The sequence below is a fragment of the Cygnus atratus genome, chromosome 3 (assembly GCF_013377495.2).
Source record: "Cygnus atratus isolate AKBS03 ecotype Queensland, Australia chromosome 3, CAtr_DNAZoo_HiC_assembly, whole genome shotgun sequence".
Lineage (NCBI taxonomy): Eukaryota > Metazoa > Chordata > Aves > Anseriformes > Anatidae > Cygnus > Cygnus atratus.
Window position 1 is genome coordinate 68340416 of NC_066364.1, and position 18984 is coordinate 68359399.

General features: G+C 40.9%; 1 protein-coding gene across 1 annotated transcript in view; it reads right to left on the reverse strand.

The window, feature by feature from the left end:
* MTHFD1L (methylenetetrahydrofolate dehydrogenase (NADP+ dependent) 1 like) overlaps positions 1 to 18984 on the reverse strand; it is a 151136-nt gene that overhangs the window by 55570 nt on the left and 76582 nt on the right. Inside the window, exons 21-24 of the mRNA XM_035538963.2 lie at positions 11715 to 11854; positions 9996 to 10037; positions 8420 to 8520; positions 7846 to 8023 (exon numbers count right to left, since the gene is read on the reverse strand). Of these exons, the coding sequence (XP_035394856.1) occupies positions 7846 to 8023; positions 8420 to 8520; positions 9996 to 10037; positions 11715 to 11854 (461 nt within the window). The remainder of the gene's footprint in view (positions 1 to 7845; positions 8024 to 8419; positions 8521 to 9995; positions 10038 to 11714; positions 11855 to 18984) is intronic.

The following is an 18984-nucleotide window of genomic DNA, read 5'->3' on the forward strand; positions in this document are numbered from 1 at the left end:
CAGGCACGTGGGAGAACAGACCAACCCCCACCTCGCTACAGCCTCCTTTAAGGTACCTATAGAGAGCGATGAGGTCTCCCCTGAGCCTCCTCTTCTCCAGGCTGAACAACCCCAGCTCCCTCAGCCGCTCCTCGTAAGACTTGTTCTCCAGACCCCTCACCAGCTTGGTCATCCTTCTCTGGACTCGCTCGAGCACGTCCATGTCCTTCCTGTAGCGAGGGGCCCAACTTATGACTTAGACTTTATGACTATAAGCTCTTTGGTTACTGAAGAAAGGAGTTTGTCATCCTAACCGCCCAGAGCCAATCTCAGAGATTGCTAAAAACAACTCCTGGTCCTTCCTTCCCTCCTTCTGCTATTAAATATTCCTCCTGACTCTTCCCAACCAAAACTGGATCCAACAGAAAACATCCCTGAAAAGCCAGAACCAACAGCTGTAAGTTTGTAGTCAGTCTTCATTCTGTGAAGTCTCAACAAACGGCACAGCTACTACGAGAAGCACTGGTGTTATCTAGCTTAAATTGAATACCTGAATTCAGTCAGTGTACCTCTGTCTGAAAGGATCTCTTCCCAGTTATGACAAACATTAAATTTAAACTAATTTATTCCCTCAGAAAACTTAAGATTTGCTGAAAAACATGCATTTAACCAGAGAATATAGAAAAGCCACTCACTGCACCATCACTTGCATCACACATTGGATACTTCAAGTTCTTTAAACATTCGCTTCAGTCCCACTGCCTATGAACTAGTGGCAGTATTATTTACGTGATCACCAACCTCTGGATTTGTGTCATAACAGAAATTCTTAAAATAGTTTAAAATTCAAGGCAGTGGCACTTTAAAAAAAAAATAAAAAATTATGCATTCCCTGAAAGCGATAATAAAGAACTAGTGCTTTCACTTAGCACTGGTTGACTAAGTGGAACAGTACGCAGACATCACTCATTCCTCTCCTTGGGAACATGGCCAAATGAAAACATATGATGGGAGTATGGCTGAAGGTGCTGTGTGGGGTGACAGAGTGCAGTGCTAAAACAATAGCTGACTCTGCACATTCAAACTCCTACTTCTAGCTTTTCCCTTGGATAAAATAAAAACACATTTAATAAAGTATCTGTATATTCTGGTTCCAGAAGATCTGTGGCTGACAGAAGGATTCCCAAGTCTCTAGCACTCTTCTTCCTTTGTTGGCACAGGAGGAGATTTTGTTTTTTAATTTGCGGAAAAGCATATTCAGTCAAGTTAAACAGTTTGTGAATCAACACCTAAGCCTGTGGCCTTAGAGATTTATATTCCATTTCCCCAGCTTTGAAATCCCAGCTGTGCTGGGAAGAATACTGATTCATGAGAAGAATAGAAAAATAATAAAAACAAACATAAAAGTGCAGTGCTGTCACGGGCCTACACACACCAAAAAGAGATGGAGTGGAACAAAGATAGCTTCCAACCCCAGAACATCCCATTCAGTGAAAAAAAAAGTGTCCAGACTCCACCAAAATCCCTTTGATGGGAGTGGGAGAAGAGGCTGGTACAGCCCTGTGGGATTCCTCTTTAATGTGGCTTTGTTGCTAAGCGCTCACTAGCAGTGGGGTGGGGGAAGTAGTTTAAAGACTGGTGCATCCTGGAGGTAAGCACAGCTGGCATTTCAAGATGGGAGATGATCTTCATTGCCTGTTAGGAAAAGTTTCTGTAAGGAGCACACACAATTTTATTTTTATTTATTTATGCTACTCCAGTAGTGCTTAAGGACATTCCATTGAGTGTCTATACCTTGCTGAACTGTGCCTTATGAAGGACTTAAAAACAGAAGTTATTTGCCTCCAAGGCAGAGAACAGAGGTATATTGGGATGATGAGGCAGAAGACACGTGATGGATGGTTTCCACAGCTTAGGTTATCAGTGGAGGGCGAAGAAAATCTCCCCACTTCCTAATTACATTGGAATTAAAAAGGTGACCAGTTTACAAATGAAGAGAAACATCATCTGCCTTGGGTCTTTTTCCTGGAGCTCAGTGTCCTCAAAGGCAGGCCCTACGAGCCCCTTTTGACTACCCTCCTCTTCAGGCCACTGTCCTTCCCTTGGCTGTATGCACACCCTGGTTCATTGTTTTTGGAGACTGCTGGCAGTGGATGGAACCGAAGCTAATGCACACAGAACTGCTGCTAGCAGTTTCCTCTGTTTTGGTGCTACCCTTAGCTTCCGATGACCCATCTCCAACAGCTGAAGCTACAACTGGAAGAAATGAGTGCACACCATACTGCCACAGCACAACAGAGGCAGGGGCAGCCAAAACAGGAGGCTGAGATGCTCAAGATTTGCCCTAGTTATTACTATGCTCCCAGCAGGGGAAGGAAAATACTGGTGCTGAAGCTGTTAACTGCTTGAATACCTCCCCAGAAGTGCTGCTTAGCCTCATATTCCCCATGGATGGCTTCAGGTTGACAAAGCTCTCCTTTGTTCTGCAGGCTGGACAGGCTATTCAATGCACTCAGCCAAAGTATTTGTGTAATCAACTTCCACAGTACAACCTGGAATTATTTTCACTTGTCATGATATTACTTAAAGGCAAAGCACTAGCAAAAATAGATGTCATCTGACAAACCTGAAAGTCTGGAACAACCCCTTCTCCTCCCTCCCCTTCATTACCTTCACGCTCTTCAACGTAGTTTTCCAACACAGCATAAATCAGTGACTTGAGGTACTTCAATCATATTTTGCCATGTTGTTTTAAAGGGACAATGCTAACTCACTGACTGGCCCTATTTGCTGATCCTGCCTCATGCCATTTGCCTGTCCTTCTCCTCTCTTATCTCCTGGAGCGTTCACCCACCACGTTCCCAGTGCCTTGTAGGAAGGGGCAATGCATCTCAAAAACCCAGTGCCTGCCTTCATTCAGACCTATGGTTAATACCCCCTGGTTGAGGAGAGCTGCTGCAGTCATCAAAGAGTTCAACAAAGGAGGAAACAGAAGAGACCCCAAGCATTCCCCTCCCAAAAGCAGAGAAGTCTCACTTCTGTGAAGGACGGAAGGTTCCCCACCAGGCATGCACCAGTGGGGAATATAGCTTACCTCCCCCACCACACCAAGAACAAGCACTAAAGCTAGAGAAATTTGGGAATGGGATGCGTATGTTTCCATCCTCTCCTATCCTCCCCATAGTTATCTAAACTCACTTCTAATGGGTCAGTCAACTTTGAGTAATAGCTTTCTGCTGCAGCTTAAAGACCCATACTTCAAGAAAAGTGAACCCAGAAAGGAAGTCAACAGTGATAAGAGTTGATATTTTGATATTTTCCATATGTAGCAAGAATATATATATATGTTTTAAAAAAGCACAAATTATTTCACAGAGTTCAGGAGGCCTTTAAAACAAACCCATCCTCCAAACGCTAAAGAGAAACAGTTGGCAAGAAACTGATTCAACAATAAAATAAGAGGGGTTAGTTTGCACTGGAGGCAAAAATTCATATTAAAACCACACACTGCTACACTACTTACTACAACTACTACTAATAATTGTTTAAACTATATTATAAACTCTGAAGCCTATTATATAAAAATCTCATCCTTGGTCATGAACAACCCCTCCCCCTCCCCCCCAATTCCTAATACTGCAAGCATTTCATAGCATACTGTATCTGTTTACGTCCTATTTTTATACTTTTATAGTGACAACAGAGCAGGGGTTACTTGTCAGAGGCTGCTTTTTGACACCATTACATATATATGCTCCCCAAATAATACATGCAGTATTCTTTTGAGTACCCTCAAAGTATGCTTGAAGTTTATTCTGTTCTCATTTCAGTTCCTGAAAAATATTTGTTCATCTAATACCAAATGTCAAACGAACCCTTACTATAATCAAAGAGTATTAAAAAAGTACAAACATCAACTAGTAGGATAAAAACAAAAGCTTGCCTGCTTAGAGAAACAAAGAAAATGTGAAAAGTAATCTAAAAGTGGGACAGCACTGTGTCATGTAGAGACATCTCAGGAAGTTTAAAACAGACCAACTGAGATGCTTCAGGGAATATAAGCAGACGAGCACAGTCCTCTAATTAGTCTAGCTCGCTGTGATACTCAACAGGACCACTTAGTTGAGCCTGAGTCCTGAACCCATACGACTGTGTTGTGTCCACTGTCCAGAATCGCTCATTCAGCACATGCTTGGATGTTACTTGACAACATGGTACAAATGTATAAACATATCTCAGGATTCATAAAAAAGTGAAAAGTCTGATCCTCAGCTTTTTACTTGTATTTGACAAGAGGGAAAAAAAAAACACCTTTCTCATTCTTCTCACATGATATACATTTGTAAACACCTTTCAGCCTTTGTTTTCAGATACATTTGGAAATTACAAAAAGCACTGCAAATAGATATATGTCATTTGGAACAAATCCAAAGAGCACTCAGATGTCCTGGGCTACCCTGTAATTAGAAGACACACTGACTATCACTAATATAGCTTGCTGCAACCTTTGGTCTGACTAGTAGAAAGAGTTCTAAAACAGTTTCACACGTAAGGGAGTTGGAATTTTGTTTCTGAATACTGAGGGTAATGTTTTCTTCAAAACATCAAAATGTTGAATGAATCTATTGCAGCTTCTACCTTTTCCTACAGTGGTCTGTGCTGCTGGAAGTTGTTCTAATTATAGACAGTTTTGGAAGTAAATTCTGATGAATTTTTCCAGACTGAAGAAACTGAGACGTGTAGACATCAAAGGACTGAATGGAGATGTGGATTAAACGGAGATGTGGATTAAAGGGAAGAGTGGAGGAGTCTCCAAAGACAGAGATACGAATGAAGGGGCAGAATGAAGGGAAAGAGAAAAACCCGCAAACCCCAAACTTGAGGCAACTGAGACTTGAAAGTATTCAAGCAACTTGATAAATCTTTTTTCAGCAGTTCCAGCAGTTGCTATAAAGACAAGGGACAAAACTACATCCTTGCACTTAGACCCCCCTTTTAGGCATAATGACGGGAGAAACCATGTGTCTGAATCCCATCTCTTTTGTTTCTTGACTTTTCTTTCATGGATACCCCCCTTTGAACACTAGAATTCAGCCCCCAAAACTGCTGCATCAAAAAACCCTATTACAACCATAATTAACATCTGGTTTTCCTTCATGTTTCTATGAGCATAGTGAGTAAATGACCTACCATACCTTACAAATGACAGAACTTGTATTTCACTACCCTGCCTCCAAGTTGCTTCAATCCCCATCCTTTGCCCAGTAAGAATGAAACAGAAGCCCGAAATTGATATTTTAGTATTTTTGTTGGCCTGAATTTATTTTTTCCCCATTACTTTAAGATTTTTATATGTTTTTATAAAATCCCTTCAACATAGTTTTGAGGCTTATACTATTTGTTTTAAGTTACAGGATATTAAGGTGATGTAAAGGTGTGATTCATTCCCTCTGTGCTACAATCACACTGCTTATGCAATACAGCACAAGAAGATGTGCTTGGGAAGGACATTAAAGTAGAAATCAATCTCATTTTATTCCTTCAGAGAGCAGTGACCAGCCTTACCAATTCTTTCTATTCGTTCATACCACAAGATTCTTAGTTATATAGAATATAGTAACTTCAGAGCTTAAATATGGGATTCATCAAATGCTTGTGTGCTATCTCTGTAGCACAAATGTTCCCTGGGGAAAACTACTACATGTGTTTCTGAAATAAACTTATTTTTTTTTCTCATTTTATTATGCAAAAAGCATAAAATGATATCTTTACTTTCCAGAGCATCTCAATTCGAGACAAACTGAGAAAGGAATATTCATTGTTTGGCTGTAAAAATGTTCCATGGACAAAAAGGCTGGAACAGATGCCATAGCACTTACATTCCCAAGGTACTGCCATCAATTATGTGAAGGCAGTATTTAACACTAACAGGAGCTGGCTGGATTACTGACATTTGGGAAAACAGTGTGGGAGGTGAAAAGAAGAAATAAAATGGGTGCAATTGATACAAGGTACATATCAGGGAGGAGATAGACTGAAAGACAACAAGTAGGACACATCTACCTCAGGCTGAACTTTTTTCTGGCAAGAAGAATCAAAATAGGAACTTTCAGCCATTTAAAAGAATGAAGCTAAGGTTCTGCTGTTCAGAAATAGCACTCAAACTTTTTTTCTAAAAGAAACTTAAGCAGCACTGTCAAGTTGGGAACAAGATCTGAAATTTGACAAGGGCTGCGTTGGTGCCAGAGAAGTCTATTTTGCTGCCCAAATTTTAACCCACCCACATTCGGATAGTCGGGAAGGTCCCAAGAAATTGTGTATGCAATTTCCCTGGCAGTATGTCCCTCCAAATGTTCTGCCTGTACGTATGGTGGTACTCCAGCTCAGTGCTTTCAGGGGCCACACAGCCCTTCTTTGCAAGCTGCTCCTCCTGACAGGCTCACCTTGCCGTGATGTTACTGATGTTACCTTGCGGATGACTGCAATAACTAAGCTTCTAAGACACGGAAAAAGAGTCACCATCTCCAGCAGAGATAGGATTGAAACTTGGACCAAACTATCCTTTGTTAGGTTATCTAACAGCTAAGCATATTAAACACAAAGCCCGACCAAGGATCAGAGAAACAATGATAGGTGGAGGAACCCTAATGATGTAATCAGTGAAAAAAACTAATCAGTCGTAATTACAACACACTGAATCGGTTGTTTCCTAAGACCATCCAAGCAGTAGGATGAGACCATTGTCCCTGGTGGGAAATCCACCAAGATGAGTCAACAGGAAGACACTTTCCTCAGAAAACTTTACAAACTAAAGAGGTGACAAGTACAGAACTCATTATGGGATGCAGCAAGAGCTGTATTTTGGGACCACGTAAAACTTTTTTTTTTTTAAACAAACGGGAGATTTTTGAAGGGGAAAGGAAATAATCAAGGCCAATTGGAGAAGAACAGCTGTAGAAAAATGATAGAGGGAGTAAAGTGCTGGTTGAACATAAGGGTGGCTGATCAGCAGCTCTTGTCTGACTGAGCCCTGTGCTTGATCAGCACAGTTGGTCCCCTACCCTGTGTAAATCTGATTTCTGACTCCCTTCTGCGTGGCCGTGCTCTGCACATGCAGGTGTGAACATCGCAGGCAGGAGCAGAGGTCTGCGTGCCAGCAGCTGGGTGAGCCACGGCCTCAGGGTTCCTGGGTGCTGCTGCCAGTGGCTGGAGCAGGGCAGGGGGCCAGGGGCTGCTGCTAGACAGGCTGAGGGCCCAAGGCCCACAGCAGGAGTGACCCATGCATTGTGGGGCCACACTGCAGTAGCAGACTCCAATCCTGATCAGTGGGAGAGGAGCAGCAGGATCAGGCCACCCACGCTGTGGGCATGCAGGTGGGTGCTGGTAAAGACAGAGCTTTCTCTCTGTGTTAACTTCCGTGCCTGGACAGATGTGCAGTGCACCCAAGCTATCTCTAACACCTTTCTCTTGTAGGGAGTGAATGTTTCAGAGAGCCACAAATCGGTGCAATACCTATGACTGTGAGACAGTAACTGTATTTCATTTTACATGATTGTCAGGAAAAGCTTCATGACTTGTATCTTTGTGAAGTCTCCTACAACAGTTTGTAGATGTTTCACCTACAGATATATTTTTATGCTAAATATGACCTTATCAAAAATATTCAATGCACTAATAAGCACTACCAGTAAGTATCCTGCACTACTGATTAGACAAGCAACAAAGATTGCTTGCTCTCTCCAGGTTTTATGATTTTAAGTCAAGCCCCTTTCCAAGTATGCTAGATAGCTTTGTTGCAACATTCTTCTCATTTTAAATCCAAAACTGATGTAGCAAGCATTCATAAAAGAAAAAAAAAAATCTTACCTCCAAGCTGTAGAGATATTTGAAACTGTTTTTCTGATTGGCTGCCTTTTGCACAGCTTGAGCTAGTTTTACTGCTCCTCTACCACCATCCGACCAGTGATTGCAGGGTACAGCATCAAAAGCTCCAGACTGCTTTGCAATCTCACACACCAGATCAACCTCAGCAGGAGAGTCAGTTCTGCCAACCAAACAATTCTGGTTTGTTTAATTAGTTCTATTTTATAATCTTATAAATTTAGCCTTACTCTACATCAGTAGTTTTTATATAAAAGTTGACATATGCATAGCACATTTATATGCAGCATGTATACTTGCATTTCAAGGACACTTTTAATAATTATTATAACTAATTAACATGGACATTAATATTTCCATAACGTTATATACTTTTTGTAGCTTTAAAACCTTAAGAACAAGCTAAGGATTTAAAGGATATTCATAATGGAGAAAAAAATTAAAAGTTCTTCAATACTTTCTTTTCTTCATGCCCAAACTGTTTAATTTATAAATCAAGAAAAAGTGTGAAATTTGATCTGTGAATTTACTCATAAAAGTAACAAACGAACAGACTTACTTGAAGACATTTAGAGCAACCACAACAGGAACTCCAAAGAGCTGAGTAATTTGAATCTGTTTCTGTAGATTACAGCAGCCATCAGCTACCAGCTGGAGGTTCTACACAATTAAATAAAAATTAATGGAAATGGTCAGATACATCAAGCCTGCTCCTGCCAAATGGAATGTTTTAATGGGATTTTCCATAAATTAAACTGAACATAAACAGTGCTGATCATGACAGTTGCGGGCAAGTAAAATGTTTCTAGACAAAACATTTTGGTAGTTATTAATTCTTACTTAAATTAATAAGCAACAGACATATTTAAGTGATTACGCAGTGTCCAAAATTTGTACATGAATGCATTGCTCTTTTCCAGGACATGAGAAGACAGTGCAGCTGATGACTGGCTGCCAGTCAATACAAAGGTTACCAAAAAGAGTCTGTGGGCAGGTTCACACAAAACACTGGCAGCCTTGTTGCCTGTTCCCCTTTCCCTCCTACTCTGATCAGTGGCTTCCTTGAAGGAGACACCTTCAGATAGTAATACAACAGACATGTTGCCCCAAAACTGGGGTGGATGGCAGATCATTTTTCTCCTTAGCTACTCTGGTCACCTTGTGCTCATGTCCTCTCGTTCTCAGAGGACAAATCAATCTATGGGCAGAGGAGACACCTTAAACCTCTTTCATATTCAAATACAGGAAGAATGGACTTGGATTACAGTCCTTCGTGCAATGCCACAGAAACACATCAATAATGGAAATCCTGCTAAGGTACTTTCACATCCCACTGACTTCAGAAGTATTAGACCCACAGAGATGTAGTTTATAAGACTTACACACGCGGGAGACTTCAAAATATAGAGGGTATCACACAACACATCCACTCACTACTTAAGTCAGATATGTACACCTATATATTCATCAGTAAACACACAGTTTGGAAAATTTACTACCTCTGAGTTTCTGAAGTGTGCTATTTAATTGATGACATTAGATACATATTCTAATCTATGCATGTGTCCCAGATAAAAGCACATTACTAGATTTCCTTATTTACTCTATTATCTCAGACTTTGTTGGGCTTGTCGTAATTGCAATAACACATATCCTTAGCCTGATATAATCAAAAGACTTAAAGTGGCTGTTTGAATTTGTATTCAACCTAAAGGTGATCTGATTGTAAAACTATCAAAATACCAGAGGACAGCAAAGAGACAAAGAAAACAAACTTGAAGAATCTACTTTTGTTTGAAGAATGACATCCAATTCCAGATTAAGCCTGCTGTTTAATGAACAGGTTAAGCTGTCATGAATTGCAGGGAGTGTCTTTGACCCCTGCACCACTCTGCCCTTGTGCTGCCATGAATGCCAGAAATGCTTGAGAGGCTATATGACGGACTTGAATGAAGAGCTGATCAGTCTGAAAACTTACTGATCCTCGAAAATTTACTGAAAAGTTATTTTTCAGCTGATTCAGTTCCTCAGTACAATCTACCATGCAGTGACACACATAGCACACACAGGAGGGATAACCACCAAGTGGTTTTTAAAAAAAACTCCTCCTAAAGTTTTGTAATAGCTCCTCTTACCTCTTCTGTGTATTCCTTCTTCAGGGGTGCACCAGCAGTTACCTGGAATAATAATCAAAGTCATCACAGATTTAACACTTGTCATGATCCTAAGTAGTCAGAAGTGCACTTTTGCTTGTTTTCTATACTGCCTGGCAGTACAAATATGGCACAAAAAATCATAGGGTGATTGCAGCCTCTATTTTATTGCAAGTTACACCGATGCAAGGAGAGTAGCAACACTTCCCACTGTATCTGAGCAGCAAGACACAGTAGTTACTCAGCAACTTGTTGCAAAACATTTATTAGAGAATGTAATTGGACCCTGTTCTACATGTTTAACGATGCACCAGCAGTGCAAAGACAGTGGAAAGCAACCTCCAACAGTTGGCTGAAGGAACAGCTCTGACAGATAAACAGAAGACAAACAATCTTTGGGTGCTCTGTAATTATTGCCCATGGCAAGCAATTTCATGCAAGTAACTTCCTTTGCTGGAAAGAAAAAAGGTATGGCAGAGTATGACTGGGGTACTGTACTGAGCCTCCCATGACCAAATATATCAATCTCAGGTACTGGACTTGGTGACTTTTCTCCTAGGCATTGGTCTTGGTTCATTTTATAGCTAGATCCCAGTAAAAGTATCTGGCATTCAGTGTGGATCTGTCATGTATTACATGACCAAATGAAAGCTCTATACTTGCTAAAGACACAACTCAGACAGAAATAGAGACTGCTATGAGGATGTATTCAAGTGGTATATTTGCTAGATTGAATGATAAAGTGCTTGACAGGATACCAGCCTGACATGCAAGAAAGAATGTTATTAAAAATAAAGAAAACTTGCATTAGAAGTGGACTAAAATGATACAAAGTTATAAAATTATGTCAACCTGAAAGACTGAAAATGGAAAAAGCTCAGCTCTACGAGATGATTTGCTGTAAAGACTACCACGCAGTCCAAAATTTTGTGGCTGCGGAAACAGCTCTGGTATTTTCATCCAGTAAGACTGTTTCCCTGGAAGCATCACTCTCTTGCATGCTGCCGGACAAAAGAAAGTGTTTTAAGGAGTTTAGTGTCTGTCTGCTTGGCTAGCAGAGTCCAGTCTGATTGTATGACTGAGGAGTACTTCTAGAATCAGTTATCTATACAAGTGTCTTCTTGGCTTAAATAGCAAAAAGTGATATACTTTTGGTACACTGAGAAAACATTTGCACACTTGTACCAATTACCTTTGCATCCCTGAGGGAATTAACCTGAGCAGACTAAAAGGACAGAAGGAGTTCCCATCATTGCAGTGAAAGAAATCTCAAAACTTTCATAAACAATGTTCCCTACTTCCGCTCACATACTGCAGCCTGAACTTTCTTCTCTGTCCTCCTCAGCTGCCAACTTTCCCAGCTTGTGACTACTTCAGTGCACTCAGATATGCTATTTCAAAATGCAGGGAAAAGAAAATATATACATTTTATAGCTTTTTTTTTCTTTCCTCCATACAAGCAAACTTCCCTCCCTCACAAGATTTAGTGCTTCTTCAGAGCTCTTTCAGCCCTCTTCTTTCGTTTGTGCCTTTGCATTTCTGCATTGCTTTTGGAGCTAACAACTATACGATGAGGTAACTCAGAGATGGTATCTAAATATTGTTCCAAAAGCTACCCCCATTGTTTCTTAAACCAAGATATTTTACTTATTGCAAACTTCAGCGACAATTTCATTTTCCAAGAAAGGTGCAAAAACTTACATTTGGCCCACCTCCATGCATCTTCAAAGCCCTCACTGTAGCAACAAGTACAACCACACTGGGAACCAAGCCAGAGGCTCTGCATTTGATGTTGAAGAATTTCTCCATCCCAATGTCAGCACCAAAGCCAGCTTCAGTCACTGTTAAACATTAAAAAACAAAACAAAACCACACATAAAACACGCTTTCAGTTAAACACTGGGGGATACTTCTACTTTACCATACAGTGCTTTTAAATATACACCAGTACTCAGTTTTGAATGAACTTTCAAATAGAGGTCTATTTACATTACAGAGTCTGATTAAAAAACTATTCCCAACCCAGAAATAAATTCTCTCATTCTTGATATGTACAATATGTCATCAAAAGTAGTCATATGGGGAAAAAAAAAAACAAACAATCCAAATGAGTTGGAATCAAAGTCTTTTACAAACATCTAGTCTTCCAAAATAGATATTTCTGTATAATTAGATTGATTTAAAATGTTTGAAAATTCTTAGAGATATAAGACTTCCTTACGTTATTCCTTCTCCCTCGATTGCACTGAAGATACGCTTTCTTCACAACTACCATATCTAAATTCCCCTACGTCTGCAGAACTTTTGGTCATCTCTTGCTTTTGTGGAGCAGATGTTTAATTATAAACACAAGCCAGCATCTACAGTCACATCTCAGTCTCGAAGATGCTACTGAAAATTGAAATCTTTTACAGGACTTCGCACAAAAGTGCTGTCAGACATTAATGTAGTATGACACAGGAAAAAAAAAAATCTGTGCAGAATTAAGATATGCCAGGCGAAGTATTTCTAGTAGAAGTACAGATAAAAGAGAAGGTAATCTGTATTAAATGACAATCTCTTCGGAGATAATTTGCTCTGGTTTGTCAAATATCAATTACTTCAATTGCCTCTTTTAAGATCCAAAGAATTTCTTATTAGGAAAACATAAGCACATTGCAATTCAGAAATTCAAGGGATTAAAACTATTGGCTGAAAATTTGCCCATGTAACTATTTTGCACCAGAACACCCTGAAAGATGGGATCAAAGCATGGCTCGGGAAGATGGGAAGGGACTTCCAGGCAGACAAGCCAGGGTGGTAAAATAGCCCTCTCTAGAGGTTTCTGGACCTGATTCCAAGCACGGCTGGTAGTATGCCCCCATAATCCCAAGCAGCTTGCAAAACCTAGCAAATTCCTTTTCAGTCTCCGCCCCTTGCCAGCAGTTTTGACTCTCAACCTTTGAAGGTGATCACAAGGAGCTGCCTGAACACTTAGAGGCTGGAAGCCTTCAGTGGGTTCAAGGAGGATGAGGAGCAGCTTCCAGATCAGCTCTTGCTTCCGTGGGAGAAAGTCCCTCTCTGTTGGCAGCTGACAGACTTTAGGAAGTCTCAGCCTTCATGCATTTGTCCTCACTCCCCTGGCCCCCTTCCACCCCTTTCGCTTGGCACAGGCTGAAACAATTGCCTGCGCGGCTTGCTCCGAGGGAGGAAATGGCTGCTGGGGCTGGGGGAGGAAGCAAGAGCCAGCAAACAGGGCGGTGGGCATGGCAGGGAGCAGAAACCTCTTGAGATAGTAACTTGACAAGTGTCGTCATTAACGTTCCCCAATATCACTGTAATAAGTGTATTATCTTTTTTTTGAATATTCCTGAGAAAAACATATCAAACATGGAAGCAACAACAAGAAAAAAGGGGGCGGGGGGGTTACACAAACACAATGATTCACAGGAACAAAGCTAATGTCAGGACATGTCATTTTAAAAGCAGAGCTAGAGATCACGTCTACTTTCCAGTAACCCCCATTCTTCTCCTCCAGCCTCTTACGTGGCTCAGGGTGATGAATGAGAACTCTGTCAGGAATACATAAGCACGATCAATCTTTAATATAAACAACAGATAAACTACCAAGTACTTGAGAGGGTGGGAAAATAATTTGTCTCTTATGAAGGTTGCCAGCATACATACATAGCAGTCTCCTAACGTTTCCAAACAAAGTTTCCAGGGACTTAATCCTTTTCATGCCAAGCTTTTCCAAGGGTCAATTTTCCTTCGACTTTGGATCCCTCTTTCTCTACCTTTCAGCGAGCAAAAAGCAGAGATTTCAGCCCTCCAACAAGTGCAGGAATTGCACACGCAGCACTTCAGGGCTCTGGGGAGGTGCTAGACTCCCTTCAAGCAGCCTAAAAAGCCAGGGCAAACACCCAGACACTTATCTGTTTAGCTATGCATATTCCTCTCTATTCTCTGCAATGCTTTCCTTTGATATGGGGGGCAAAATGCAGACTTGCCTGAACTCAATGCATGTGAACAGCCCAAACCCTGTATCAACATCAGAAAAGTGAACAAAACACGTGTGTTCAGCGAAGTGACTGCTACAACACAGAGAACAGGTTTACTCAGTTTGGAGAGAAATTTCGGTGCTTACTCAAACATGAGGAAGGAAACAGGATGCAGTACAAAAGCTGCCTGGATGAAAGTTGCTAAGTCCATTTTATTTCCTCTGAGGAATAGAGAGAAGATGGAGTAATATGCCAAGCTATTATATTTTAAAATCTTTGTGCTGAAACACTTAATACAATTACTTTCAGATTGTTTCCTGCTTCCAAATTCAAGTGCCAAAGAAAAACAAATACAGACCATGAATGGGAAGTTTCAAGCTAGTCGACATTCAGAGATTATGAGATAAAACAGCTAATCACTTTAAATGAAAGAACAGGAATGCAAAGTAATACATGTTCTATTTCGGTTATCATTTCTTGTATATGATTTGTCAACAGAAGGTAATTACAGCTTATGAGCGAACCAATGAAGATTTCAGGAACAAACGTCTACCTAAGCATGGATGTGGTCAGCTGCACCTCAGCTGAAGGAAGGGAAGTTTATGATGCAACTACTACTGCATGATTAGTCTCTTTTTAACTGCCTTTAAGAACAACACTCTCTTCCATGCACTTCTCTTAGTCTTAGACTAGGAGATGCACTCTTAACTAAGAGTGTGGTTATCTCAGCAACAGCAGTGGCTGAATTCTCCATCTGGAGACCCCCTCATGCCCCCTGCAATACACCCCAGCTACCCAACATCAGCACCCCACTACCCTGACCCCTGTGATCCCCCTGAATATCTGCTGCCCAGGCTGCTGCCCTGCAAGCAGGTGGGAGGCTTGTAATAGACACCAGGATGCTGGCATGACGTCAACTGCTTGCTTTGATTTCTTGGCCACAAGCACAGTGGTTGTGATGAAAGTGAAGAGGTAAATGATTTACCTTCAGCAAGCTTACGTATTTGCACTTCACTGCTAGCCTCAGAGTGCAATCTGAAGGCAACATATCCAACCTAGGTCAGGGCTGTTACGGCCCCAGGTCTTGCTTTCTGCTCCAAATCTCCTTGCGTTTCTAAGACTGGGCAATGATCTAGACAGGTACTAAACGATTATTTTCTGAGCAGAATTTTCAGACCATACAGCTCTCCAGACTGTCTCACTACATGGTCATATAAAGTGCAAAACCTAATTACAGAATCACAGAATGGCTGAAGTGGGAAGGGACCTCTGAAGATCATCTGGTCCAACCCCCCTGCCGGCAGGATCACCTAGAGCACACTGCGCAGGATGGCATCCAGGTGGGTTTTGAATAGCTCCAGAGAAGGAGACTCCACAGCCTCTCTGGGCAACCTGTGTCAGTGCTCTGTAACCCTCACAGTAAAGAAGTGCCCCCTCATATTCAGCCGGAGCTTCCTAATTCTACAACTACTCTGTTTGATTTTATGCTTCAAATGTATAGTCTAAGTATCATACAAATGATAGAGTCATTAGAATGAAAATCAAAAATTACAATTATGTGTACCAGCAGTGCACTGCCAGCACATTAATTTTCATAATGGCCTACAGGTCAAATCTAGCAATTAATATACACACACACCAGAAATTAATTCAATCAAAATGCTTCAGTAAGTTCAACTTTTTCCTAACGGAAGACCCATGGTGAGGGTGACCAAAAACTAAGCTCATTCTCACACACCAGGGTAACTTAGGGAATCTTATTTCAAAGTAACAGTAGGCAAACCACGACATAAAATTGCTACAGGGCTTTCTACAGGTCATTTACACAATATCTACTTGACTGAGTTCGACTACCAAAATAACCAATAAATTATAGCTTTCTTTCAGAGCACAAACCTGAAACATCCAAATTAGGTTGAAAACAAAAGGGGGAGAGGAGGAGCGAAAGCTCATAAATGTGAAATTAAGCAAGAGAGATGATAGGAAGCCTGTCAGGCTGTATAAAGTCATAGCAAGGATTTTCCCTCTGCGCAATTGATGCCACTTGCTGAAGTCTCTAATTCCTCTTTAGGGTTCAGGCAAATGAACAGATCACTCTAATGGTTTTGTTTCTTGTTTGCAATTACCACAGCCTTTTGATGGAATTATGCCTTGCCAAGCACATCTCGAAATATTTTATCACCTATGCATGACAACAGCTTAAATAGTCAGTATCATGGCTTAAGCATCTAATCAGATTTCACAGTCATGCTTAATACAAAATGTAATTTTTTCTCCACCTAAAAATGCACCTATCATGCTATAACTGCATAAAGTAGTTCCATGTTAGGCTCACATTTACACACTGCTTAAACCCCATACTGAAAGTGATTTTTTCTAAAAAAGATACTTCACTAACAATGTAATTTCATGTACACTGAGGCTAATTCCTACTGTAAGTAGCTTCTCCCTAGTCAGCACTTTCTATCAACAAATCAATGTCAAAACAAAATGCTTGCACCACAACGGGCCAAGTCAGATGCATACACACGAGGTGAAGCTTTGGGACAAGAATTGTGAGCTTGGATTCCTGAACAATGTAAAAGGAAATGGAAACTCTGAGCTGCGAGCTGCCATTTACTCCCCACATGTAAACATATCTGTTCTGGTGCAGCTGTCTGCTGGTAAACTCAGGAAAAGAAGAGTTCAAAGTCACAGAAGCACACGAACTGTGAACCTGGATCTCAAGGCATGCTAGCTGTAGAGTACTGATACGTTCTTGTTTAAGTGAAAAATATCAAGGTGCACAACTGCCAAGATAAACTAGGATGATCAGTGAACAGGATATAATGTTTTTGTTAGTATAGCTAGGGATGAATAAGCCAGATGTTTGTCCATACTGACTGGCAATTCATCTGATGTGAACTTCCATTATTATGACTGATTTTGGAATGGAACAAGTTTTTATTTTTTTCCCCTCCTTTTTTCCTCTTTCTTCTCCCCCCCCCCGGCAGGAGATGGAGTTTTCCTGTTCATTTTTTCTTCTGATGCACTGTCAGATAGCATGCAACAACAGCTGGACACAAAAAGTCCAGCACAGTAGAAAACTACATGCAAGTATATTAAGGATGAGCATTTTTCACACCATGAAGAAAATAGCTTCAGTTGTCTCTGAAAGTTATATGCTGTTGTCTCTCTCTCTCTCTCTCTCTGTCTCAGTGAGTTTTAGGAGAGAAGGGAATAAGAAAAATATCTGCCATTAGTTCGGCAGAACACAGCTCACTGAGGGTAACAGGTACTTTTCATCCAGTGCTAAAGAAAGATGCCAGGGCAGCGTGCGCTCTGCAGAGGTAAGGGCACTGAGAACGTCTCCAGACTGATCACCAATACAGATTTTAGACTGAACCAGCAGATATGGAAGTTTTGGCATCTTAGATCAAAACCATCACTAGTGGGTTTTCTTCAGGAAGAAGACCTGAGCAAAAGACATTCTGTTCTCAGAAAGCAAATAAAATGACACTGAAGTCACATTTAATATTAGATTACTATTCACTTGAGGCTTTGTGTAGACATCACTGCAAAGGTACACAGACCCACCTGCAGAAGCATCCCCTGTGAGAGATGCTATAAATGCCCAGCTCCTGCCTCCACATTTACCTGCAAGCTGCAATACTCAGCACTCCAGCAACCAAGACCTCTGCTGATAAAGATTTCTTTGGAGTAAAAAAAAAAAAAAAAAATCTGTAAATTTTCAACTTCTCCACATAAAGAAAATGCATCAGCTGAAAAAAAGATTCATATTCAAGTACTCTGCCATCCTACCTCATGACAGGAGCAGTTTGATTCACGTGGCCTTCCTCCAAAGGACAGACTTTTCACATGGCCACGAGCCTTGTGTCGCTCCCTCCTGAGAGGAATAGGGGGCTTGGCTCCAGGAACATAGTTCAGCTAAGTGCCAATTCCCTTCGGACCCCCCTAATAAGCTATTTCAAGCTTTTGCTCAGAAATATTTATTTTTACCAAAAAAGCTAGATTTTGCCATTTAAACGTGAGACAGTATTTAATGGGAAACTCAAGGTTATAGGCTAACCTCTTGCAGTTAGTCACTTTAAAAACCAGTTGCTGTTAACAGCCAGTATTTTCTAAGTGTATCCCGTACATTAACCAAGCAAATATGCACAATGACTTGTGCAGATTATTCACAGACGATAGACAGAAGACTAACAAAAAGTTCACTTTATTTTCTACAGTCCAGATTGAAGAAGATAATTCTTAAATCTTGATTCTCCTGCAATTAAGAATACAATTCCTCTTTGTGTATTTTACAGGCCTGCTTACATACGTATGCTGCATATGTTGGATTTGAAATTCAGGGGGCGTAAAATCTAACTGAACAACCCAGGAGCTGGCAGGAGTGGCACTGTGTGACAGAAAGCATGCTCTGTGCATCTTTCCCGCTCTGCTTGCCTCCTCCCTCTCCTGAAAATACACAGAAGTGCAACTGCAGTGATTCCTGCCCACAAAGCACCAATTTAGGACATGGTTTGACCCTATGGTTGAACCAACTGTGTGCCCTGCCTTGCTGAAAGGGGGCATTCCTGCTCCCTTTTAATTCTATCACCCTTCTCCCCTGCTCCATCCCTCCCCCCTCACTGCCCAGACTTCCGCCAGGCTTTTGGTATGCATCTAATTGGAAGGTAAACTGTTGTAATTTGCTAACCAAAAAAAAAAAACCAAACAACAACAAACCAAACAAACAAGAACAGAACATTTTTTTCCACTTTAGACTTAAATCAGCTCTTGTGAGACCAGACAAGTGTCTGTGTCAAACAAGCAGCAGAAGCAGAGGAAAGAAGGGAGAAAAACCCCCATTTCAACAGTGCCAAAATGTTAATTCATTACTAGTCACCTTGTCAAATCATACTCTAATATCTTGAATTTAAAATTTGATGAGTTCTCACAGCTCACTAGTACTGAGCTCATTATTTGGATTTATTACTAGAAATAAAAAT